Source organism: Montipora foliosa, chromosome 3 (assembly GCF_036669935.1).
Source record: "Montipora foliosa isolate CH-2021 chromosome 3, ASM3666993v2, whole genome shotgun sequence".
Lineage (NCBI taxonomy): Eukaryota > Metazoa > Cnidaria > Anthozoa > Scleractinia > Acroporidae > Montipora > Montipora foliosa.
In genome coordinates, this window is record NC_090871.1 from 29,549,310 (window position 1) to 29,574,187 (window position 24,878).

The 24,878-nt window shown below is 40.8% G+C and overlaps 1 protein-coding gene across 6 annotated transcripts in view; it reads left to right on the forward strand.

The window, feature by feature from the left end:
* LOC137997266 (chromodomain-helicase-DNA-binding protein 4-like) overlaps window positions 1–24,303 on the forward strand; it is a 55,059-nt gene extending 30,756 nt beyond the window's left edge. For 3 of the 6 annotated variants that reach the window (XM_068843154.1, XM_068843153.1, XM_068843155.1), the window contains 16 exons: window positions 648–698; window positions 1,662–1,778; window positions 2,781–2,823; window positions 3,118–3,210; window positions 3,285–3,367; window positions 5,733–5,827; window positions 6,460–6,501; window positions 6,758–6,902; window positions 8,752–8,986; window positions 10,388–10,522; window positions 11,476–12,265; window positions 13,344–13,417; window positions 13,680–13,723; window positions 14,691–14,791; window positions 17,043–17,137; window positions 21,721–24,303. In XM_068843154.1, the coding sequence (XP_068699255.1) occupies window positions 648–698; window positions 1,662–1,778; window positions 2,781–2,823; window positions 3,118–3,210; window positions 3,285–3,367; window positions 5,733–5,827; window positions 6,460–6,501; window positions 6,758–6,902; window positions 8,752–8,986; window positions 10,388–10,522; window positions 11,476–12,265; window positions 13,344–13,417; window positions 13,680–13,723; window positions 14,691–14,791; window positions 17,043–17,137; window positions 21,721–22,688 (3,111 nt within the window). In that variant the 3' untranslated portion in view covers window positions 22,689–24,303. Of the gene's footprint in view, window positions 1–647; window positions 699–1,661; window positions 1,779–2,780; window positions 2,824–3,117; window positions 3,211–3,284; window positions 3,368–5,732; window positions 5,828–6,459; window positions 6,502–6,757; window positions 6,903–8,751; window positions 8,987–10,387; window positions 10,523–11,475; window positions 12,266–13,343; window positions 13,418–13,679; window positions 13,724–14,690; window positions 14,792–17,042; window positions 17,138–18,550; window positions 19,851–21,720 lie in introns of those variants that run through there. The other 3 variants (XM_068843149.1, XM_068843151.1, XM_068843150.1) reach the window with 1 other exon arrangement.
* Window positions 24,304–24,878: the final 575 nt, after the last annotated feature.

Here is a 24,878-nt window from a genome sequence, read left to right on the forward strand (position 1 = left end):
TTTTATTGATAAATTTTCAGCTACATATTTGAATATACTTAAATAGCTGGATTAAGGAAAAAGTCACTTTACGTGCTTGTTGTCTTAAGAATACTTCGTGTGTACTCAGCTAATGTACTATGCAGCACGGGAGTCCACAATCGTACACTGGAAATTTTAAAAGAATGAGTAAATCATTTTTCCTTGATCCAGCTCTCTGATGCCCAACAGGTTGTTATTAAACATGATTGAATCAATGAAAATTAAACTTGGGTGTGCACAACGTCAACATTATGATTTAAGTGACTTTTTCTTGGATGTCATCTTGCTTTTGGTGTCAGAGACTAGTGTGGAAAGGTTTTCTTCTTGTCCTCCTGCCTTGGCAGTTTTGTGCCTTAAGAACTTTTTTCCTTGAGGAAACTAAATTTCATAAAAGCCCCGAGGGTTCATTTAGGTTTCCTCGCCTCTTTCCTTTTTCTTTTTTTTTTTTTTTTGGTAATCTTGTATGTTTTGTTATCAATGTAGTGTGGCAAAATGTAAATAAATGAATTTGGATTCTTTAATTTCAGAAGTGAGGAAATTTCTGGTCACAATGTACCAAATGACATGGCACCTACAGTAAGCCTGCTCACATAATTGTATTTAATGTTTTTACTTGTCCTTTTTAGGTTGCGAGCTATGTGGTCAAGCAAAAGGATGATGATGTAGAAGTTCTTAAGGTTAGTGTTCGCATGTAGTCCCCTGTTCGTAGCGAATCTTTAAGAAGTGAAGAAATCGTTGTGACTGAGAGGTGATGTTATCCCCTCTGGTGCACCAAAACCTTTGCGCGTTGTTATACTACGCAATTTATCGTGCAGCGTGTTACGCAGTGGCATTGTGAGGCACACAAAACATTGCTGAAACGTCACAGTTGGCAACTAGTTTGTAAGCTTGAAATGTATAATGCAACGCCGTCACCTTCGCTTCATTCTCATCCATATCACGTGTCCAGTTGGTCAGCAGACGTGGGGTCGGTGTTACTCTCCGCAACTGCACAGAAAGTTCGTTGAAATTGTTGCAGAGAGTTGAGCTCGATTTTCTTCTCATTAATGGTTTTCTGGAACTTGTCTCGCAACGTTTTTGAACAAGCATGATTAAGCATGTTAATTGGGTAATTTTGTGAAACTTGTTTCCCACTGGTGCTGCTCAAAAACTTGCGTGATGTAACAAACTCTTTAATTAGATAGGAGGGTTAATTGAATCGAATACCTGAGAAGCTAACTTCGTGCTTTCCTTGCACGTAGCTGTAACTCTGGTCTGGGCAGCAGTAATTTAATTGCCAATAAAACACCACGGGACGTTTCTCATTTTCCGATGGTGTAAAGACAAACTTTTTCAGATGGTGAAAATCTCTATCCTTGAACACATTCCTGTAAGACCAGTTTGGCTTGAATTTCACATTTTATGCTTGTATTTTGCAAGTTTAGTTTGGCTGAGGTATGCTCGGAATATCCTTCGTGGGTCTTGATATTTTGTGACTGAATCAGAATGAACAGGGGTCCATTGCATTAACGTTATTTATAGTACCCATTACGAGCCGGAACCCTTGCTTTGGCAAATTACTTCCTTGGTCATTATGATAGATAAGGATTTGGTATGTCCATGAACTATGTAAATGCTCCACAAAAACTTTAAATTTCCAGCAAGATGCAGAGGCGGCGGATCCTGATTACTGGGAAAAACTTTTGCGTCATCACTATGAACAGTTCCAGGAAGACGAAGCTAGACATCTTGGAAAAGGAAAGAGAATTAGAAAACAGGTATTGGGAACCACACCAAATTCCATTACTTTAAATTCAAAACTCAATTCTCGAGTTGAGAAATTTTGATTCTTTGAAATTTGGTTTTTTTTAGAATTTGATATCCAGCCATTAATTACATTCAAAATGCATTGGGTGAGCCTTAGAGAGCTGCATATAGCGGGAAGGATTTTCGTCCGAGTCCCCCCTTCTCACGTTTTTCTGCCGAAGCCCACTGAAACTGCCAGCATTTTGTTTAAAATCTAATGAGCCTTCGATGTCACTGTCGTGAAGATCGCGGGTTGCGGCCTTCAAGTGTTTCCTAAACATAACTAAATATAAAGTGCAACTTGAAGTGCTATTTGGTATTGCCACCAAATACATCAGGCCCCAGTTGTTCAAAAAGGTGGGTAACGCTATTCGCCCGGTAAATCACTGTCCATTCGCTATGATTTATCCGGTGGATAGCGCTATCCATCGTTTGAACAACTGGGGCCAGAACGTTAACCCTAGTAATGGAAACGGGCCTACACTAGGACAGTAAAAATCAGATCCCATCAGTTTGAAGTCTCCGAATGGGAACACCTTTGCCCTGCCGGTGGATTCTGGCCGTGCGAATTTGTCGTTTCACGCTAATGAACACGTAAGAGGTAAATTACATGGCAATATACTATAACATGTCATGTTTTTCCCTGTTCATTTTTTTGAGATGTAATTGCTACGCGGCCCTCTTCTCTGTACTTGCCAGTCACGAAACAAAATCTCAAATTCCCACGGTCTGCCGCCGTCTGAACTCGTCGCTTAGTCGGTATAGCAACGGTGATTTAATCCGGAGGTCTTGGCTTTAATTCCCACCCCGGTCGGAGTTTTTTCTCTGTCCTTGTGTGGGCTCTTCGGTGAAACTAAGCCTTACGCTTAGATGGATTACATGGGAATGTATCAAGGCAAATGAAGGTAAACTCTTATAGTTAGCTCTGTTGAAATAGAAGTGGTACATGGCGACTGGTTTTTTTCTCTTTATAGGTTAGCTATGTTGATGGAGGCATGGAAGATCAAGAGGAATCTGGTAACTTTTTTTCGTTGCTCTTTATATCACCTCTTTTTCAGCCGACAACTTCCCTCAAGCTCTTTCTTACCTTCTGGAGCTTTCGAGGAATGAGAATCTGGGAATAGAGGCTTACAGACCCGGCCTGACAGATTTCTTTGATGTTTCCATTATCTTTTCAATTGTGACCGTAAGGGTTTTTTAGGGCAGCTTCAGATTACAGGCTTCACAGCGTTTTCGTGTCACCCTCGTTAGGTAGTCTTTGATTGTTAGTTCCGGCCATTTTGTTGAGTTGGATGACCTTTTGTGTTGCAGCATGGACGAATAATTTGTCCGATTATGAAGACGATGGATACAGTGATGTGGATGAAGAAGAATCAGATGAGGAGTTTAACCAAAAATCTGAAGGTAACAACAAATATTTCGATACCTTGTGGGATCTTTTTGTCTGATTATCTAAGTTATAATATTGTTTGTTGCAGGGCGTCAGCGAAGAGGTGGACGAGGTGCTTCGGACAAAGATGTTACCCCTCCTCTGCTTGCAAAAGTTCAGGGCAACTTGGAGGTAAAGGAAGTTTCAACTGCACAAATCAGGGGCCAGTTGTTCAAAAGTTGGATAGCGCTATCCACCGTATAAATCACTATCCAGCGGATAAACACTAGCAGACCCAATAGAGTTATCCACTGAATAGTGATTTATCCAGTGGATAGCGCTATCCATCGCTTGAACAACTGGGGCCTGGGGCCCATTTCCCGAAAGTCCCGAAACTTTACGGGCCATTTTCGGGTTTCACAATTCCCTTTGTATTTCAAGAACGGAGAGGATTTAAGTCGTCAAACTTCACAGACGTGTTTATATTAGTTAGCTTGAAAACATGTTAAAAGAGCGGCTTTCCAAAACAAGCGGTTAGCAATTTCACAAATGGCTTTTCGGGCCCGAAAAGTTTTCGGGACTTTCGAGAAACGGGCCCCTGGTCCAAATCATCATGTTTCACGCTCAAAGCAAAACGCGGTCTCAATGGAAGAGCCAATCGTGAGACGTACCTTTAAGGGTGTGTAGTCGGATAAGGAAATCGTTATGTTAGCTTACCTTGTCTCCAAAAGTATGAACGGGCGATCATCCAGGAGCTCTTTGTAGAGACTTGATGCCAGTAGTAGTAAGCGGAGGTTTTCAAGGTCAACTGCCCTCTTTCGAGTCGCTTACACTCGACTTAACGACGTTCGCGCCAAAATCTTCCTACGGTGAGATTTTCTTCATTTCTCGCCTAGAGTTAGGTCATAAAGTACTTACCCCAAAAATGAAAAAAAAAATGGGGGTCACCGACTTTGTTTCGGAGAAAATGGCAGTGGAAAAATGCCTTAATTTCGAGAAATCGGTCATAATAGCGAGATGTAGGCTCATCTGCTCATCCATCGAAAATCATAAAAATAAACTGTTGGAGTGAAAGTTTCCATGCATAGCTTTTTAGGAGTGAGCTTTTTAGATAATTGTATGCCGCTAGGGTTGTGGTAAACAGTAGAGTTCATCCTCGACGAGTGTTTTCGTAAGCTCTATCCGTTGCAACCACTACCGGAATTCGATGGCACGAGGAAAGAAAATGTTAAAAAAAGATAACTTCTTACGGTGAGAATTTTTTTATTTCATCATATTTTGTAGATAGTAAGTAAAGTAAGTGATTCATGATTTAAAAAATAGGGGTCACCGATGATCTGAACGAGTAAAATCGATGTGATTTTGCAAAGCTCATGGAAAAGTTCGTTTGTCACGCTTTTGCGTGACCTGTCGGGCAAGGACTGGAACCCAAGAGAGGATCGATCGTTGAAGAGATGAAAGGTTTTTACCGAAAAAAAAAAACCTTTTTCGAGCATAGCAACGACGTTTTAAGCAGGGTCATCTTCATTTGGTTGGTGTTTTGTATAATATCTCCCCATTGCCGTCATGCTCATCCTCTGGAGTGTGTTTTTTGTGAAATTCAATCGCTGATAGTTTCCACGCAGGTCCGCACTATTCAAGCGGACGAGGAAGAAAATACTCCTCAATTTTCACGAAAGTAAAGGAAAAGAACTTTAAAAACATGCATTCACTTTGAACTTAAGTTCGTAGGGTAATAAAAACATTAAAAAGAAATAGCCCCATTAAATTTACGCAACGGTTCGTCCACGACTTTTCCAAACTTTCAGCCACTAGTCTACTCGATCAGCTACCTTTTCCAGAGCTTTTCCATCCTCCCGCTCACTTCTCTTTGAAGTTTCAAGATGATTCGGAAATAAATGTGCCATTCTTTTGCCGGCCTGTAATTTTTTCCTCGGCGTTTTTGTCGCCATGTTATTTTAACTGATGCTTGAAAATTTTGTATGAAAGTCAAGTAGACTAGTGCACGACTGATAAAACCTCGCGAATATCAGTCGTGCAGTAGTCTACTTGACTTTCATAAATATTTTAAATCAATTTTGACTGATTGCAATCTTCTCTGATCCAACGCTGTGCAAGACTTACCGTCCACGGTTTTTGCAAAGGTTTTAAAACCTCAACTTCACTAATGCTCAAAGTAATGCGTGACATATTACAGTCGCGTTACATGCGCAGTAATGTTGCGCACAAACAATTAGCGCGAACGTCCTTAATTCGATATCCGTCGCAAAGCTGACATGTTAGTAACAGACGTGAAGAACAGATGTAGGTAGTGTGTTACCTTTGTCCGTGTCATCGTTTACAAAAGGAAGTCTCACGGATAGGTAGTTTTTAATGTGGCGTTTCAGTGTTTTTTTTTGGGGGGGGGGGTGGGGGGGAGCTGACAAGTGGAAGAGCTTCAACAGAACTTCAATTGTGTGCTTTAAGCTCTGAACCATTCGTACACACTGTAACTGTTCAATGACAAGAGTTGTACGTGATTAAATGCTACTGTTTCTAATTGCATGTCATTTTTCAGGTGTACGGCTTTAACATGCGGCAGCGCAAGGCATTCCTCAACGCAATCATGAGATACGGTCTTCCCTCTCCCCAGGGGTCGCGGCGATCACAATGGTAAGCAAAGGTCGACTGATATTTTCCCTCGGAATGTTGGCCCCACAGGCCTAGATTTGTGGACGGATTTGCTATTCCTCTCTTGTAACCAATAAACTAAGTGATATGGAAAACAGGAAACCATGTTTAGCTGTATGCGGGGGAAAATATTGACGGTTGCTCCTTGTGCTTGGATTTTAATTTCCGGGTTCACTGTCATTTTAGACTGTAAAACACGTTGTGGTTGTTCTTCGTTATTTGTTACGGTTGCAGGAGTAAACATTCCTCTCATTACTCCAAAACGACGGCAACCAGGAGGGTGTAAGGAATCCCTCTCCTTGGATATTTTTGCTGACGAGCAGTATCTAGTAGACATTGTTTTTCTTAATATATGTCGTAATTGACGACTATTCGCCGAAGGAATAAGGAAAACTGCGTGAAGAACTCCTACTCTCAAAAGCGTGATAATACACTCAGTGAGAGTTGTTCAGCTTGTGCCATACTTTAATTAGCATCAGACTTCAAAACCGAAAGCTTGGGCTCAATTTCGTCGTCGGGCCATTACTTAATGCAAACATGAGACATGGATCACTGTAATCACGAGAATGTGTTTCCTTTGCTGGATGTGAGCAATTGCGTTCATTCCTTTTTAGGTTTGCAAGAGATCTTCGTGGCAAGTCTGAAAAAGCCTTTCAGTGAGTAATTTTAGTCCATGACAAGAACTGCACTTTTTATTTGCTGTTTTTATTTGGATTTTCAACATTTTGATCATTTGCATCGGGTTCGATAAAAGCTGGTATCGTGCGCGAGAGAATGAATAAACCAACGATATCACAAGTTTGAAAATTGAAGAGACAACAGTTTGGTGGTGTTTTTTTTTCAGTGTAGCAGAACCTTCTCCCTCCCAAAGGACAAAACCCTTGTGTTAACAATTGCTTTTGACGATTGTAGGGCATATGTGGCTATGTTTTTGCGTCACCTGTGTGAGCCTGGTACCGACAACAGAGAGACCTTTAATGATGGCGTTCCTCGGGAGGGACTTCAGCGAACTCAAGTACTGACCAGGATCGGTATCATGAGCCTCATCAGAAAAAAAGTACTGTTTAACAGCTTCTTGTTTTATTTCCGTTATCATATACTGCCGGTCTCGTTGTCTTAAGAGCTTCTAAAGAAATTGGGTCTTTCTCGTTTTCAATTGTTGTAGTGTGTTTGCGTAGTAGCGCGTCACTGGTCAACTTTTAACGTTGAATTTACTGTGAGATCATTATATATAAAAGGATGGCGATTGCGCGCGTTCCAAACCAGTAACTTTGGTCTCAGAGAGCTGGGGAGGCCTCGATATGATATGGTTTATTTAGTTTTAAAATTGCGGTGTGTGTTAGCTGTTGACTAAGTGCGCGTAACGTGAATTGGAGAATCTGAAAGTTCAAAATTTTGAGGCTGCAAACTTAAGGAGGAGGCGCGCTACATTACCGATCTATCCATCTCTCTTAATACTTTTGAACATAGTTAATAGAGGGGAATGGTTATGAAACCCGACGAATTTCTTTGTTGTATGTTTTTGTTCTCTTTTTTGGCCTTGATCGTGCACAAAACATAATAGTTGTTTACTCCGTACTGAGGAACTAACCAATAAAAGCGTGTTGGTTACGTAATATATGCATAGTGTATGAGCGCAAAACAAAAGATTGTGCTCGGTCTTGGACTTTCTAACCTAAATCTTGGCATCTTTGTTTGCTCTTTTGATCTTTGCCGAGCTTCAAAACCAGTCCACCCTATTAACTATGTTTTGAATAAGTAAGGAAGACCTCAGGAAAAAAATCCAAATAAGACAAACGAGGCCAATTCAGTTGTGGTAAAGTTTGGGGTTTTGCCCTGTGCACTTCATGCTGTAGGTTCAAGACGCAGGTTTAAGCGTGTGGTGTAGCGTGGCAGTAGCAAAATGAATGGGTTCAAATCCCATTCAAGGCCGGATTTCTGAGGTTTTAATTTCGTTGCTGCGAAAGTAATGCTCATCACTGCGATGATCATTTCAAGATCCGTTTCAATTTTCCCAAAGAAAAACCAAGAGTTCCGAATGTTTATTAATCTCAGACTTTGAACAAAACTTTTTTGTTTAAGGGCCCATTTAAACGGTTTAAACATTTGCGTCAGCTTGTATTCCCAACACTCTGTCCAACTAAATGTTGGGTGCGTTTGAACAGGTCGTTCAACATTGTCGAAAAAACTGATTTGAACTTTCATTCAACATTTCTTTTGTATAGAAAATGTTGGATGGAGCTGAAGCCGTTTAAACACTTTGTTCAACATTTTTAGAATACACGCAGTCTCGCATCTGGCCGGACGGGAGAGTCTGGTTTCTTGTTCCTCTCCCTCGTAATCAAAGTGTTCGTAATCTGAGCATTGGACTGGAACGAACTTGCAATGAAGGGTAATGCGGGGGAGTCTTTTCAAATGCAAATACCTTTTAATATATTCTCCCGCATTATCCTCCTTTGCAAGCTAGTTCCAGTCCGATACTGAGAATACGAATATGGTCGATTGTTGGTGCGATGTTCAAACCTTTGAACGGCCTCCGCACATCATTTTTTATTTGCTTCCAACATCTGTTCAACTTTGTTGAACGCACGTTGAAGCAAAAGTTGAAACCGTTTAAATGGGCCTTACATCACGACATTCATATTTCAGTTTTAAGAGGTGCTGTGAATAAAATTAGAATGAAGTGTATAATATAAAGTTATTTTACCGTGGCCGTGGTCGTAAAAAGCCTGCGTTAAGTTGTCCGTGTCGCATTCTTCGAGCTAACCTGTTATTTAACCGACCACTGGAGTAGATTCCTGTTGACACAAAGTTGGATCGGTCTGTATGGTGACAGAGATGTTCGTTATGTCCGCACTACGTCTGTATCAATATTGATTTGCGTCCTTTTTTTTGTACATTAACAGGTGGAGGAGTTCGCTCATATCAACGGTTGGGAAGCTTATCCCGATGAAGACCTTCCATCAGAACAACCCTCAAGCAAGACATCATCACGTGTATCGACGCCCATTGCAGATGTTGACAACAAGAAGGTGGAACAGGAGACAGGTAAAACGGAAACAAAAGGGGAAACAGCAACGGAAACGAAAGCAGAGGGAGACGAAAAAACCGAGCCAATGGAGATTGAAAAGGACGAAGGAGGTACAATTCCATTCTTTCCGAACATTTTCTCTCTGATCTTATGGTCGCTGTCTTCTATTATAGAGTGCAAAAAGAAACCCGAAGAGGTGCAGCACGTTTGGGTGTATATCCATTTCTTGTAATCTACTCTTATCGATAACAATATTCGTCATCACAGGGGTCAAAATTTGTTGTGGACTCACAAGGCGCAGCCTCAGCACTGTGATGAAGAAATAAGAGTACAGAACCATGTTCAATTTGTTAAATAACTCGGTTGGAAAGAGTCAGATGCTGTACGCTGCTCTTTTTTAAAACTGTCGTGGGTCACTATCTGAATTAATACAATTTGCCGGTCCAGTTGCGGCGGGTGTATGTGGTACATTATTAAATTCTCAACCGTGGATAATGCATTTCGCTTGCTCTGATTGGTTCACTCAATCTCGGTTATTAGCTCATATACCTTAGTTTGACCTTATGTGGTAAATGATTGCGCTAAGCGTTACTAAGGAAGTGGTCAAAACTACTACACTCGAACAGGACCCACCAAACCACAAAATAGATGGTGGTGTCTGCCTGCTCCCCCCCTTGCTTAACGTCAAACGATGGTGTCTATATTGCATAGCCACCCCTCTATCAAGCAGTAAAAAATTATAGTGAGATTCAAACCTCACTTTTCTTGTTTGTCTAGTAATGCCCACTCTTGCCAGCTGAATATTCCCGTGTCAACTCAAATTTAAAAGCCAATAAAATGTTGTCGGTAATGTTCATATGATAAGTTCGAAGATAGGTGGTGTCTTTGCGAAACCCCCTACCCCAAAGGTTGGTCCTGTTCGAGTATAGTAGTTTTGACCAGTTCCCTAAGCTAAAAATGTCTTCCCCGGAAAGCGAAATTTCTCTCTGAATAAAGCCAAAATTTAAAAAAACCTTTTTTGTGGAAAGTTTGGATCAGTTCGGACGTTTAGAAGTATGCGAAAATGCAAGAAATGTTTTGTGATGGGCCTACGTCTGTCTGACCACAAGGTATTACACAACATCGCATCTTCATCAAGTTTTTCGATTTCGCTCGGGTTTTCTCGCTTCCTTCGCTCGTAATTCTTCCAAATTTTTGGACTTAAAGAAATTTAATAAAACAATTATTGCATTCGCGCTTGTTGGATATGAGACTGGTTATAGCCAACTCAGCGCGCCGCGCCTCGTTGGCTATTTACCATCTCATATCCAACGCGCGCTCATGGAATAATTGTTAATTAGCCATCCTACATGTATATTGATGTAATGATGGCGCGTGAAAATGAGCATTCGGGAAGTGGTTTTGGTTGGTGTTTTGTAGGACAGTTAAAGATGAGACTTCCCATGTCGTTTCGTCTAGACCACAGAACCACCAACATACTTGAAAGAAAAATTGTTTAAATTCCCTTTCAGTCAAACCTGAACCCACCGAGGAGAATAAAGATACGATGAAGGATGAAAATGGTGAAGCAGCAAGTTCATCTACGGAGAATGTCGAAAGCAACAATGAAGTCAAGGATGTACAGGGAACGGATATAAATAAGGAAGGTGCGTCTTTTTAACTGTTATGAGATGAAGCGACGTTAAGTTCCCAGTTGATGATAATGCTTAATATCTTACAGGAAAAGATATGCATAATTTTTATTGTCCCCATCAATCTTTGTGTTTACTGGCTCTCTATAACTGCTCCCAGTGCTGCTACTACAAAAAGTTTTATAAAAATGGCTTGTAATCTCGCAATCTGATTGGCCAATTTGCCGTTGTCGATAAGAGTCTAGACAACGCTGCTCGCGTCAACTCAATGTGTTACGCAATGTAATAGCCAATCAGGAACGCTTATTGTGGGAAATAACCAATCATATTGCGAGAAAGTCATAGGCAACGCTTGCTCTTTGTTTGTGTCGTGATCTTGGTCACGCTCTGAAATAAACATTTTCTTTGGGGTTGAATATTGTGGTGGAAAACAAATCGAACGTGGTTCAGCGTTGTCTGTACTCTTATCGACAACGATATTCGTCATCACAGTTTGTTGTGGACGCACTCGGCTGCAACTCGTGAGTCCACAACAAATACACTTGCAGCGATCGAGTACTGATTGTACCCCTGGAATTTTGATGAAATTGCGATCAACGTAGTGGTTGTAATTCCAGTTTTCTTGATGTGCATTAGCACTCTAGTCATCCTGTGTTTATTTGTTTAAGCACATTACAGAACTGATATATCACAAGTCATTTGTATACAAAGAAAACGGGATTTTCCACGATATACAGCGGTAAAACATTGCACATGTGTGTTATAACTGTCATGGGAAACGTGGACTAAAGACACAGCAATGTGCTGCACGGTGGAAGGCTTTAACGAGATATCGACGTTCTTGTTTTAGCCGTAATAATTACCTTATTTTCTGTAGAACTATATGAAGTGAATTTCAAATGGGTCACTGATGTCGGACTCCAGAAATATACTCCTTATTTCAGTGTGCATTTGTGTTATTATTTTAGGAGATAAAAAAACTGACAAAGAGACGAACATGCAAGTAGACTTGCCAAGCGAGAAGGGTGATGCGGGAAAAGAAAAGGAGAATGAAGCTGAAAACAAAGATGAAACAAAGTCCATGGATGTTGAAGAATGTAAGGAAAAAGCTGTAGATGAGAGAAAAACTGAGGTGAAAGCGGCGGCAGTCGATGCAGAGGAAAAGACTGTGGACGACAAAGAGCATAGTGCGGTAAAAGCTGGGGTTAGTGAAAGCGAGGTGGCAGTAGATCCAGAGATTGCCAAGGGAGATGGGCAAACTACAGGAAAAACAGAAGAGTCTGGTGATAAGCCGACGGAAGATGCAGTGTCCAATGGAATAGAGAAGAATCCTGCAGAAACCACTCAAGGTGGAGAGAACAGTTCAGAACAGGCTGATACGACTGACACCAGTAAGAATGCATCTGACAAAAAAGACCCCGATCAAAAGGAGCAGCTTTCTATTGATGGTCATACAGCAGAATCAGATAAGAAACCCCAAGAGAAGACCCCAGACAAGCCTGAAGAGATTGTGAAAACAGAACAAGAATCAGTAGAATCTGAAAGTGGAGCCAATTCAAAAATCCAGAAATCAAACGACAAGAGCCCAGTAGCAAATAAGACCATTAGTACAGACTTCGTGCAACGTCGCTTCATATTCAATATAGCTGATGGAGGATTCACTGAACTACACACACTGTGGGAAGTGGAGGAAAAGAGAAAATGTGATGACATTTGGTGGAGATGTCACGATTACTGGCTGCTGGCGGGAGTTGTTACGTATCCTTAACCCAAATTTACTTTACTTTTCCAGAGGTACCTGTGGTGATGTACTTCAACATAGCAACTTGAACTCTACGATGAAATGATATATGAAATGGATCATATATGAACTGCGGATATATGATGAAATGATATATGATCCATTTCATTACATTTTCATCGTTGATTCATTCCTCACGGGAACATTAGAACCCACAAATGACCAGGGGCTCGTTTCTCGAAACTCCCGAAAATTTACGGCCCATTTTCGGGTGTCACAATTCCTTTTGTATCTCAAGAACGGAGAGGATTTAAGTCGTCAAAATTCAGTTATTTTTCTTTTTGTTACCTTGAAAACACGTTAAAAGATCGGCTCTCCAAAGTAAGCGGTTAGCAGTTCACAAATGGCTTTTCGCTCAGTTGGTTAGAGCGTCGCACCGGTATCGCGAGGTCACGCGTTCAAACCCCGTTTAAGTCCTGAATTTTTCAGGCTTCTTTACGCAATTGCAAAAATTGCGTTCATGAGTGCGAGGATCATAGCTTCACTTAACTTGGACTCTGTTATTCAATAGGTTCACAGTGCTATCCACCGGTTAAATCGTTCTTCCAGTGGGTGCCGGTAGTGATTTATCGAGTAGATAGCTCTATTCACCGTTCCAGCAACTGAGGCCTGTCATTAAAGGGACTATGTCACGTAAAATTTTGTAATTTCATGGCACCAAAAATGCCCAACATTGCAATAACAACTTAAAACCGTTAAGCAACAGACAATTAGACATGTGGGTAATCGTGAAAAAAGGTCGTCCCGACGTTTTTCAAGTTTATGGCAAATCGCCTGGATAAACGCCTTGTTTGCTCAGCCTGGAATCATCTAGTTTGTGATGTAACGATTATTTTATCAGTAAACGAATGCCAGATTACCATTTTCGAGCTTTAAATTCGGGATAAACTAAAGATGTCCCCTAAACACCATGGAATAACGTGACGTAACCCCTTTAAGTTGTATCGATTCGTGTTCTATTTAGTCCACCAGAGGGCACTTTCTTTTTTAACAATTTTAATCTGCGTTGGTTCCTTGACTCTTTTGCTCCGTTAGACACGGCTATGGTAGGTGGCAGGACATTGCTAATGATCGCAAGTTTGGAGTTATAAATGAACCCTTTAAAAATGGTGAGCTTAATTTTAATTTTTTTGTTGTAGTATTCCAAAAGGCTTATATGTTGTCGTTAGCTTAGTCTCCCCACGGTTTATGTGGCAAGAAATAGTGTGTCGGATATACTTACCCCCTTATATGTGCTTTCATTCGACACATTGTCTTGAGAATCGAAGTGCTCGGTGTTCATAAGAATGTTCCTCATCTTTCTGAGTATCATTTATTTTGCCTTTCTAAATTTAGTACGTTTGCATTGTTTTTTTCTCAATTGTTTCTCAGTTTCTCTTGAGTACAAGAACCGATTCATTGCAAGACGTTTTAAGGTAGGTTCCCCTTGGTACTTTCTTGAATACGTAAGAGCTTTGGCCTCTTCTCGCAACTTTAGTGAAGGGGATAGGGAATGTTTACCCCGGAAATACTTGAAGAGATGGTGACTCGGGGATACTCTGAGAAAACCCCAGTGCCCTCTTGCAGGAGTCGAACCTACGACATTCCGATTACTATTTCCGATGCTATACCACTGAGCAAAAGGGGACTTGTGGGATCTAGGACAAGCAACCAGGTTCTGGTGACAATTATTGTCCTGCCATACTGCTAGTATTTAACAAATGTAATTATACTAGGTATATGTAATCGCAATGTACCCTCGTGTAATTAAGGATTAATTTCAGGCGTATTTTCAAAGTTTTCACAAAATTTGGAAAACTTTGAAAATACAAGTAAATTTAATCCTTAATTGCACGAGGGTACATTGCGATTACACGTTTATCACATAAAGGGCAAAATTATTGAGGGAAGCCCGTTCAATGCCGCGACAAATGACAATCATTTTGTTAAAGTTTAATTCAGTAAATCGATGCTGCCAACAAAAAAAGGCGCTTAATTTAATTAAACTGTATTTCACATGTGGACAAAAAGCAGTTTAAATCAAAGTCAGAATCTGGAAGAAGATTGTCTTGTAACTTCGCTTGCTGTGCATAAGCAACTGTTAAGCAATCGGGATCACGTAATCATGCCCTCTTGATTGCCAGAAGTGCTCTTGTGATGAAGGGAAAAAATGCCTTCGTTAACCCTCGAGTCGCATACTCCGAGGGCGTCTTGCCAACCTCTGAGCTCCCGAAAGTGTTTCCTAAACAGAAACGTTAAAGCTCGTGAAGGAGGAGGGGAGGGGATCGAAATCTGCGTCTAAAATGCCCCTCTAATAAGAATGGGGTCTGTTCATGGCTGTAGTGACTGTATATTCGTGCGCCGCATGTCGTTGGAATGAGAGTTCTTGTTTTGTTGTTTCAGTTATTGGAGCAGGCTCTGGTGATTGAGGAACAGCTGAGAAGAGCTGACATTATGAAACTCCGACAAGACGCTAACCATCCTGCAATGGCGCTGAATGCACGGTAAGCGTCTGCAAAACAAATTATGAGTTCATTACGACGATCATCGTGGACCAATTTCGTAATGGCAGCCAAGTAGTAAACGGTTCTTTTGTTGAAATGCTGATAAGCCTTCCCACGATTAGCAAAAGTTAAATCATCAGTAGGTTTTGTTCCAAATTGAGGACAGAAAGTGAAACCCACAATGCAATAAGTTTTTGGGGGTTCTTTTCATGAAAAACAGTACAAGTTATTTATTCTTCGGACTGTATCATGCTTCACTATCCATTGGTTGTATGTTTTAGTGCTAATAATATACATGAAAAAATTGCTCGATTATGATTGGCTGAGAGCAGTGCAGGTCAAGTGTAACAGTTCAAAAAGTGGTTACCAGTGCAAATTACACATCGAAATTCTGGATTATTATTGTATAATAAACAATAGGGTCAGAACTAATCAAACGTTTGTTTTCAAATCAAGCGCGCGCCCTGGATGGCGCAATTTATGGCGCGTTTTTTCCCTGATTGAGTGACACTGGTGCGTTTCTTCTGCTTTAAGGTGGCCGAAAACAGTTTTCACGTGCGCGTAAAGGCCTGGCCAAACGCTCGCAACATTTCAACGCAACATCTTGCAACATTGTTGGGCACAACATGTTGCGTACGTTTGGCCACCCTGTTGCAATATGTTGTGTGCGTTTTGCCAGTCCATTCAACACATGTCGCAACATCATGCAACAATGTTGCAAGATGTTGCGGTGAAATGTTGCGAGTGTTTGGCCAGGCCTTAAGGATTGCAAAAAACATAAAAATGGCTTCACTGCAGCAATCATTTTATTTGCTTAATGCGTCCACTTTTTGTACTGTTTTTCCTCGTAAATGAACAGTGTTTTCATGGTTTTAGTCTTGTTAACTTGCTTGCTACCATTTTTGGCGACCAAAGAATCAAGGATTTTAGAAAAAAATGTTCAGCCACCTTAACCATCTCGAGTTTTTTCCTGTATATTATTAAGTAGTCACATGATTTTTCTCGTGCAATTTGGAATAAATAAATACGCACTTGTAAATTTTTTCGAAGACTACAAATGGGCCATTTCCGAGTTGCTGTTTGTCTCTGTTTCGAAGCGAGTCTTGGTGCTCAACTATTGTAAGGGAAATGAGTTTGATTTGCATAAGAATACGCAACTCATTTCCATTTGAATGGTTGTGCACCAGGACTCGTTTTGAAACTGAGGCTTGCAGCAACTCCGAAATGACCTATTGCACGAGCAGGGCGAGTACAATTGGAGTCTTTGAAAAAATGCTTATTTATTCCAAATTGCACTCGAAATCATGTGATTACTTATACAAATAACCCCCAAAATGAACTGAAGTGTGGGATTTGCGAAATAGCGAATAAGCATTGTTTCTTTTTCTCTTGGGACTTACAATGGTCCCAAGAGAAAACAAAAATACTGCTTATTCAAAATTTGGGGGTACAAACAAAGAGTATTATGGTATTTTCCGCTTCGGCCAATTGTTCTAACATTTCTCACGGTCGAACGACTAACACCGAACTAAAGTTTCTGTTTTTTTCCTCGCTGTTTTGTGGAGAAGCGGTTTGTAGAATATTTATCAATTATTCGCCGAAGGCAAAGTGAATATGTATGGGTTATTGACCAAGCGTGAGGTCAAGATGACTGGATATTGGCCTCGTTCTTTTTTTGCGTGTTTATGGACCTCGACTTCGTCTCGGTCCATAAACACGCAAAAAAAGAACTTGGCCAATATCCAGTCATCTTGACCGAACAATCTTGGTCAATAAAGGATTTATTATATGACTTAAAACACCAAAAAATGATCTTTGATCTTGCGGGACCAAGTGAGAAATCCCGAGCGGGCAAGATAGCTCCATCTTGCCCGCTCGGGTAGCCAATCACAGCGTGCGATTTGGTTCATCTTGCCCGCTCACGGAGCTAGTCGTATAACAATGGTGATAATTTACCGAGACGTAGTCGAGGAAAATATTCCCCAATATTCACTGAGCCTGAGGCGAATAATTGTTTTAGTGTAATTTTCAGCGGTGAATATCACGAAAGTGCAAAACAACGTGCTAAAACACGATAAAAAGGCACGAAAAGTGCTTGATTAGCTTAGCAGCTGCGCCTCCAAAATGTTATATTCATCGCGCTTATGACACTAAATTCTTTTATTCACCGCTGAAAATTATACTAAAGATAGATATTTGTAGCCTAATCTAGGGAGATAATCTCAAACTTATGGAGTTTCCTTATTATTAGATTTGCAGAGCTAGAGTGCTTGGCGGAAAGTCACCAGCATTTATCCAAGGAATCCTTGGCTGGAAACAAACCTGCCAATGCTGTGCTTCATAAAGGTACTTTGCCTTTTAGCGCTACTAAATTTGCCTAAGTTTTTAACTTCTTTGAAGCTCTTACTTTCCTTGAGCGTAGACAAGTCTATTGGGCAAAACCGCCGCTTTTGGCCAGTTAAAATTTTGACGTCAATTAGTTGGGAGATAAAAGTTGACCATTAACATCACGTTTTTACTGTCGTGTTTGGGCCTATTCTTAGATTCTGGTGCGCTATTCCTTACAATTGGTAACGGGACGAAAATCTTCCTTTGATACTCAAAGCGGAAACCTCATTTTTATTCTTGGTCAACTGAAGTAAAGTATAAATGTCATTCCCTTTGCCACTTTTGACATGTGGTTGCAGTAAGTTCTTTTTTTAGGTAACGCGGTGCTTTATACAGACTGTTTGTACTCGTGATGAAGCCGGATATATTCCGTGATACACTTGTTGATACGAGCAAAGGGACCCGGCCGTTTTGTAAAAAAAAAAGACCGCTAAATGTACAATATTTTTTGTTGGGTTGATGACCTTATCTGTTTAGTCGTTTCAACTGCCCCTGAAAGGTTATACAATTAGAGATGAGATTTTATTAAACCGGAAACTGTTGTAGAGTTGCATAAACCATTGGCATCCTATTGGTGATCGGTAACAACATCCAGATATCAGTACTTTTAACGATCGTTTAGCGCACTGGAATTATAATTATAACTGTTGATGTGGAGATATCTCGATGTCTGCAATAGTAACTACTTATTAACGGAAAGTGAGGTTCTTGCGGGAGAATCTCAAACTGAGGCCTTGCCAAAATCGAGTAAACAAGCAATGTTTATTCGGCAAACAGTTGAATTAGAATCTTCATACTTGAAGTACGCATCTGAATCGAGTCCAAAATGTGGTAACCTGAATGATTTATTGTGACGCCCAAGGTCAACGTCCCCGAATATGTTGTTATTAATACGAGACTGTGTATCGCACTGGTCCCTGCAAGAGCTACTGTAGGTGCTTCAATCCACTCGGGAGAAAAATCACTCCGCAAATTAGAACCTTGAATGTGATTAAGTTTATTTAGTGTAACTGTGTCACACAAGAAAGAGAGTCAGCACTAATTATCTGCCAATTTACCTTTCCTGTGTTCAAGTACTACTTCTCATCAGATGGAGCAGGGGGTGGTTTTCCATGCCAGTTTTGGAGTGAAGCAGTAATAATTCATATTTTCAGACATCCTTGTCACTGGTGCTCCACTGACCGTCATTCGGGTTTTTTTTTTTCCTTGTTGCTTTGTTGTTGTTTTTTCTTTGTCAAATCTTATAATGATAAAAACGCTTGTATCTTGTTATATTGCTCCATTTTATTTTAATTTCGAAGAGTGAAACCAAACAAGAAAAAAAAGACGTGGCGCCCTTTAAGGTCGGGTTTTCCTCTCTTTTGTTAATAGAAGAATTGCCCGACTCAAAGAATGAAACGCAACAGCAGAAACCAGAAACCCCACTGGCAACTGTTGCGGCGCCAACGGCGAAAACTTGTCTTGGAGCTGGTCGATATCTTGTCCCAAACGTTGGCTCAAGAGGTGGCACAAGTGCTCAGTCAACCCCACGCAGGAGATCTGAGCCAAGGAAGTTGTTGACAGTAGAGGAAGAGAACAAGCTTGCTTCTTATTTAATTGAGTTACGGAAACAGGGATACGCTAAGAGTAAGGAAATAATCCTGTTTATGGCGTCCCAAATGGCTGCTGAACGTGGACACACTGTAGTAGGTGGGTGTCTGAGTTACAAATGGTGGAGAGGATTTGTGAAGCGTAACCCACAAGTTTCACTTGAATCCTCTCAAGCGTTGAAGGCGAGTCAAAAGATGGAAGCTTTTGGTTTGTTTTACAAAGCACTGCTGACGTCACTGACCAACAACCAATATGGAAGTCTTGTTGGGAAACCTTATTTGGTGTTTAACGCTGATGAAAATGTGTTTGACTTTGATTCGGTTAACAAAATAGTGACAGCCACTGAAAACTGGACAAAACACGGACCGGAAATCCCAGACACGCCGAAGGAAAGGATGTCTGTGCTTTCCTGTATCAATGCTTTAGGGGGAAACGTGCCAGCCTTGTTTATTTTAAAAAGTCAAAGTGGAATGGTTTCGTATGGCATTCAGGACGATTCGCCAGCAGCGGGTAGACTGTTCTCGCGCCACAAGCCTGGTTGGACAGAAAATGACCTATATTTGAAGTGGTTTCGTGAAGTCTTCCTTCCATCAATCCCAAGGGAACGCCCAGCTCTGTTGATTGTTGATGGCCAAAAAGCTGTGGTGACTGTGGATTTTGCAGAGGAAGCAAGAGCAAACAAAATACTCCTGCTATGTCGCCCGGAACATTTATCCTTCCGTCTCCAGCCGGTTAATTTGTCTCTCACTGGCCCTCTTAATCAGGGATTCGCGAAAGCCAGCGCGGCACTTCTTGAATCTACATTCGCTTTGGTTGAAAGAGACAACTTTGTTAAGATTTATAACACAGCCTGGTGTATGACCATCACTCCTCAGCTGATTCAAGATGGGTTTCGAAAAGTTGGGATCTTTCCCTTCAATCCAGAAGCATATGGCTACAAATTTGAATAGGACAAGAAGAAGGAAAGACTTATTTGGTGAAGTAGAGTGAAAAAACAATTATTTGGAGACTAAGCCCGGCATCGCCAAAAGGCAAAAAGTGAATTGTGCGAAGATCTTGCCCATCTAACAGAGAGGAAGTTTTTGTGATCTGCTGACGTTGACCTTAGGAGAATTTGCTTAAACTATGTATATTTTATATGTATTTCTATTAACATAAAACGATATGGTGACCTGTTTCTGTTTTGTGGAATGAAACATTTGCCATTGAAACCTTGCTGCTAATGTCTTGTTACTTTTTCGTTGATCAACTTCCCTTTCGCTTGTCGCTGTGTTGGTGATATGCATTTCGTTTGGTATTTTCGGTTTAAAAATAGTGCTTTCCTTTGTTGGCACTTTGTATTCGACTAAAAATTTCGGGTATAGAATCGAATTGTACTTTTGGTCGTTTTTGTTTTCATGAAACTTACTGGCCTCAATTTGGAACAAGTATTCTTTGGCAAGCGAGGCTTGAAATGGTTATAAACATTAAAACAAGAGAATCTTTTATTGGGCTGCCATGATGAAAGAGCCATGGCCTATCTCCTGCCTTGCTTTTACGTTTTTATGTAGACTTGATTTGCTGAGAGCGGCAAACCGGAAACTGCTGTTCAGTTGCACTTTTTCCTTTAATCTTATAAGTACCGACAAAAAAAAGCGCTAAACGAGGCCATTTTTTTTTTAAACAAGTTAGCGCCAGTCTTGGCCAGAAGTAAGTCTAGTTACCTTAACGAAAAAATCGCACTTAATTTCGCAGTGAAAAAACCGCAGAAGTGACTAAACTAGTTTCAACGATTTCATAAGATTCGGAAGATGGTTCAATATTGTCACTTTAATCGGTTACCATAGTCATCTAAAAACAGCCTATATTTTGTCTTATAAATGCTTATATCTAAAAAGCTAACTCGGTAACATTCATTTTTCTTGCAGAGATTTTCATTTTAGCCTGTTGATCACTTTAAAGCATGCAATAAAATCAAAATCGGTTCACCGAGTTTGTTTTTGAGATATAAGTCCTTAAAAACAAAATATATGAATGTTTTTAGGTTGTCCTGTTGCAGGGGTAACCCGTTACGTAATTTCGTGAGGCAGTGTTTTAGTGTCCGTTCTCGTTGTTTCACGTGCAACAGCTGTTTGGTGATGGCGATGTAGATTCGATCCTTCGAAATGAAACAGTTCCTTGTGGTGCTCAAACTGGTTTGAAGCACCTCAAATGAGACTTCCGTGCTTCTGTCAGGAGTCCATGATTATTCGCAAACGACATATGTGTAACGGCGTTTCTGAAGCCTGGCTTTCACTAGCGACGCAAGCACAAGCGCGAGCATAAGAGCGTTTATTTCACCGTGAAAACGGAGTTGACACAAGCACAAGGGTCAAAATCTTTCCTTTTCCTTGTGCTTGCGTTCGCTTGCGTCGTGTGAAAACGAAACGCAGCATAAGCCCAAGCACTCGTTCCGGATTCCCTGCCTCTGAGCGTTTGACCAAAATGGCGGTTGCGGTGTCTGATTTTATTTATTTATTTACTTTATTATTTTTGAATTATTTTTTGATCAAACAGTATTTTTATTCGACATTTGCTGTAAGAGCACAAAGTGCTCATCGAGAGTATGAGCTTATGATTTTGATAGTTAAGTCGACCTTAGTTTTCACTAGCATAAGCCTGAGCTGCTTGTGCTCGCGTTGCTAGTGAAAACCAGGCTCAAGGACCGAGGTGTTCTTAAATTAATTGACTCTTTTTTTCCTCGAAACCGTACTTTTCCAGTCAATCACGTTGAGCCGTATGGAACAAATTCTTACCCTTATAGATCGAGGATGGTCACTCGTGCTAGAACTCGTCTAAAAATCGCTTGGTCTGTGAAAATGCTGTGACAAACTATGGGGGTTGTAAGCTTCTGCTTTTTCATAAATCCAGTTTCTTGTTGTTGCAACAGTTGGTAACATCGTCGTGTTAATGCTTACTCATTTTGTTTTCAGTGTTAAACCAGTTGGAGGAGTTACTATCAGACATGAAATCTGACGTAAATCGGTTGCCATCGGCGCTCGTTAGAATGCCTCCTGTTACAGCTCGACTTCATATGTCAGAGAGAGGAATTCTAAGTCGACTGACTAAACGTGCCGAGGGGCCATCGCCCAATGTTACAGTTAGTGGAAACCTTGTCCAGTCTGCTCCTATTCCAGGAGTGAGTACAGTTGCCATTCAGCCCAAAGTTCAGCCTCTGGTTTTGGGTACCAACACAATGATGCCATCCTTCAATGCTAAAGCTAGACCCCTCCGTTTCACCTCACCACCTGCTATGTACTATCCACCCCCTGTAGCTAGCAATACTGCTACCATCACAGTCCGGCCTCCTCCACCAACCACACTGCTTCTTCCGTCTTCCACCTCGGCGTCAAATTTGGCAAATGCAGGGCGTGTGATAACCGTAACTAATCCCAGCTCTGCAATGATCAGTCATCATGTAAACCCACCCACCCCTCAACAGTACGTTTCTACACTGGTCACCAGCCCTACTGTTACGACGGTATCCACTGTTCCACAGATTGTGCCGCCCACTCCCGCCACTTCTACTCCAGTGCTGACTCCAGTAATTAACAGCGTTTTCAGTCTCAAAGCCAGCAAACCTGGAGCGGAGGCTCCCCGTAGCTCTACTCCACCTGTCATCCAGGGCAGTATAGGTAAAATGCTTAGCAAATCAGCTACAGCGTTGGTGGAAAACCAGATCACTTCCATTATTCGCAGTAAGGCCTCAGCGATGGGTTTGATAAAACCTGATACTTCCTCTGACCCCAGATCTCCCAAAGGAACCGAGGCACAAGTTTCTTCACTTGCTCAGGACTCAAGTACGTCCCAGGCCCCGTCAGGAGAACCTGGTCAAACGCAAACCCAAGGGACTGGAGAAAAGAGAGATGTCGCTGGTCCAGATGTAATTTGCTTGGATTGAAGGAAAGGGTGGGGTTTGAGACTCTTTCAACTTAATATTTGCCTCGGATTTAAGCGTGACTGTCGAAAGTCAATTCACCAAGTGACGCTTCTCAGTGAAACAGTACAGCCTCTTAAAATATCTTATTCTTAACTAGCCGTGTGAAATATATTATTTTCATGTGAGTGCCTTAAATGTCATCACTTTTGTAAATAATGATCACGCCCTTTGGTCATGAGATCGAATGAGAAGTAATGACTTTCGAAAAGAGGCGTGGAAGATCAAATGCAAAAATAGCAGGTGATAAATTTTTCTTTTGTTTGTGCTTAGTAGTTTCACTCACCTCTTCTTGCAGCAGAAATGGGCCATTTTCGAAATATCAAATATTCAGCTTGATAATGAGGACGAAAACAATAGAAACACGTTGGAATGAATGTGAAAAGTATTTTACATATCACCACTTTCCTTTGTCTTTGTTCTCTAAACCTTTCTTTCAAGCTGAATTTTAATATCGTCGAAAGAGGCCTATTGCTTTTCAGTCTTATACATGCCAACGAGGCTGTAGTTCGTCCAAATTATGTAAGAATAATTTATTAGCCGTCATTTTTGCATTCGGTATATTGGCTTAAATGTCTACTTGTTTACATCTATGGTTCATATTTGCAAAACCTATCTCCTTTATGCCTAAAATGTTCAGAAATTACGACCAGCCTTGCTGAAAAGATAGAGCAGTAGAGTGGAAACTTTTCAGAATCAGTCGTATTATCTTTGGGAAGGGAAAGAGAGTTCTATTTGAAATTTTATTCTTACAGGTTTTCTTAAACCTTTGGTGAGCTTACGAAGGAGTAACTGTTAAAGAAGCAATAAACTGAGTCCATTTTCAACCATCTGCCTACAACCGCCCACCCATGCCAGAGTAGGCCATTTTACAGTTGTTTTCTCAGTGACCTAGAGGCTTCCGATGACCTTGCATTGATACAGATCTCACTGCTTTTGTCATGTCAATTGTATTGTTGTTGTAAAAAAAGCACAAAGGTTTGAGCCTCACTTCCATTCTTAGGCCAGGTAACTTAGCCACAACTGTAAAATGCTCTATTCAGGTTACAGGAATCTCCCGCCCAGTGACCAAAGGTATCCTTCCCTCTTGCACATATATTATTTGAAAGTGTGTTTGAACATTTGTTTTAACAGTTGTTCAATGTCTGGAGCGTTCAACATATTTACAATAGGGCATTGACGTATTTACACTTGCTTGACGACCAATGTTTCCCTCAGCCGTGTTTCTCCACATTGCAACTTCTGCTTTTGCTCCTATGGTGAGCGGTGACACCGTTTCAACAGCTGTTGAGAGTTTATGTCTATTTAAACGGTAGCTTCAACAAAAGCGTTACAAAAGAGATTGAATATGTGTTGTAACTAGTGTATCTAACAGATGTTAATGCCGCGGAAGATTGTTTCTACTGTTTCATGTGCACAATTTATTTTATTAACAAGAATCTTGTTTTTCCGGCCTATGCTAAATTCATATTCTTATTTTTCTGCCGATTGTAGGCAGAAAATGTTCTTGTACCATTCTTAAATGACATTTCCGTTTTAAAATGTATTGGGTTATCAATTTACAAGTGTTCGGTGTCCAGATCTGTGTCGCGTTACAATGTAAACGGGCTCCATCGCTTTTCGTTGCAGTCAGCGAGGTCAAGATGTCACGTCAGAACACACTTGGCCGTTTTGGCTTGAACAAGATGCATTTCTCACAGAAAAACTGGAAACGAAAGTACCCGGTTTTGTTTCAACTACGTTAAGCGAAAAAAATAATTTCATACGGTCAAGTAAAAAACGTATAATCGTATTGTATTCACAGATTTTCAACACAAAATTACATCGTTGTTTCATCCTCGGGTTTATTAAATTTTCGCAAATTTTAGTCTCAATATTCTCATTAAAAAAAAAGAGTGAAGCATTGGTAAGCAAAGCAACGGTGGAGACCTTTTGCAGATACGGCGGCCATTTTTATTTCTATTGTTTCAAGTAGCTATTATGGGATGCCCAGGGGGCAAATAAATAGTAATTTGCCCCCTGACCATCCCATAATGTCTTTCGAAACAATAGAAATCAAAATGGCCGCCGTATCTGCAAAAAAGACTATAGAAGGAAGGCACAAGGTATTTTTTTCTCGTGGCAGTCGAACTGTGAACTAAAGCTATAAGATTA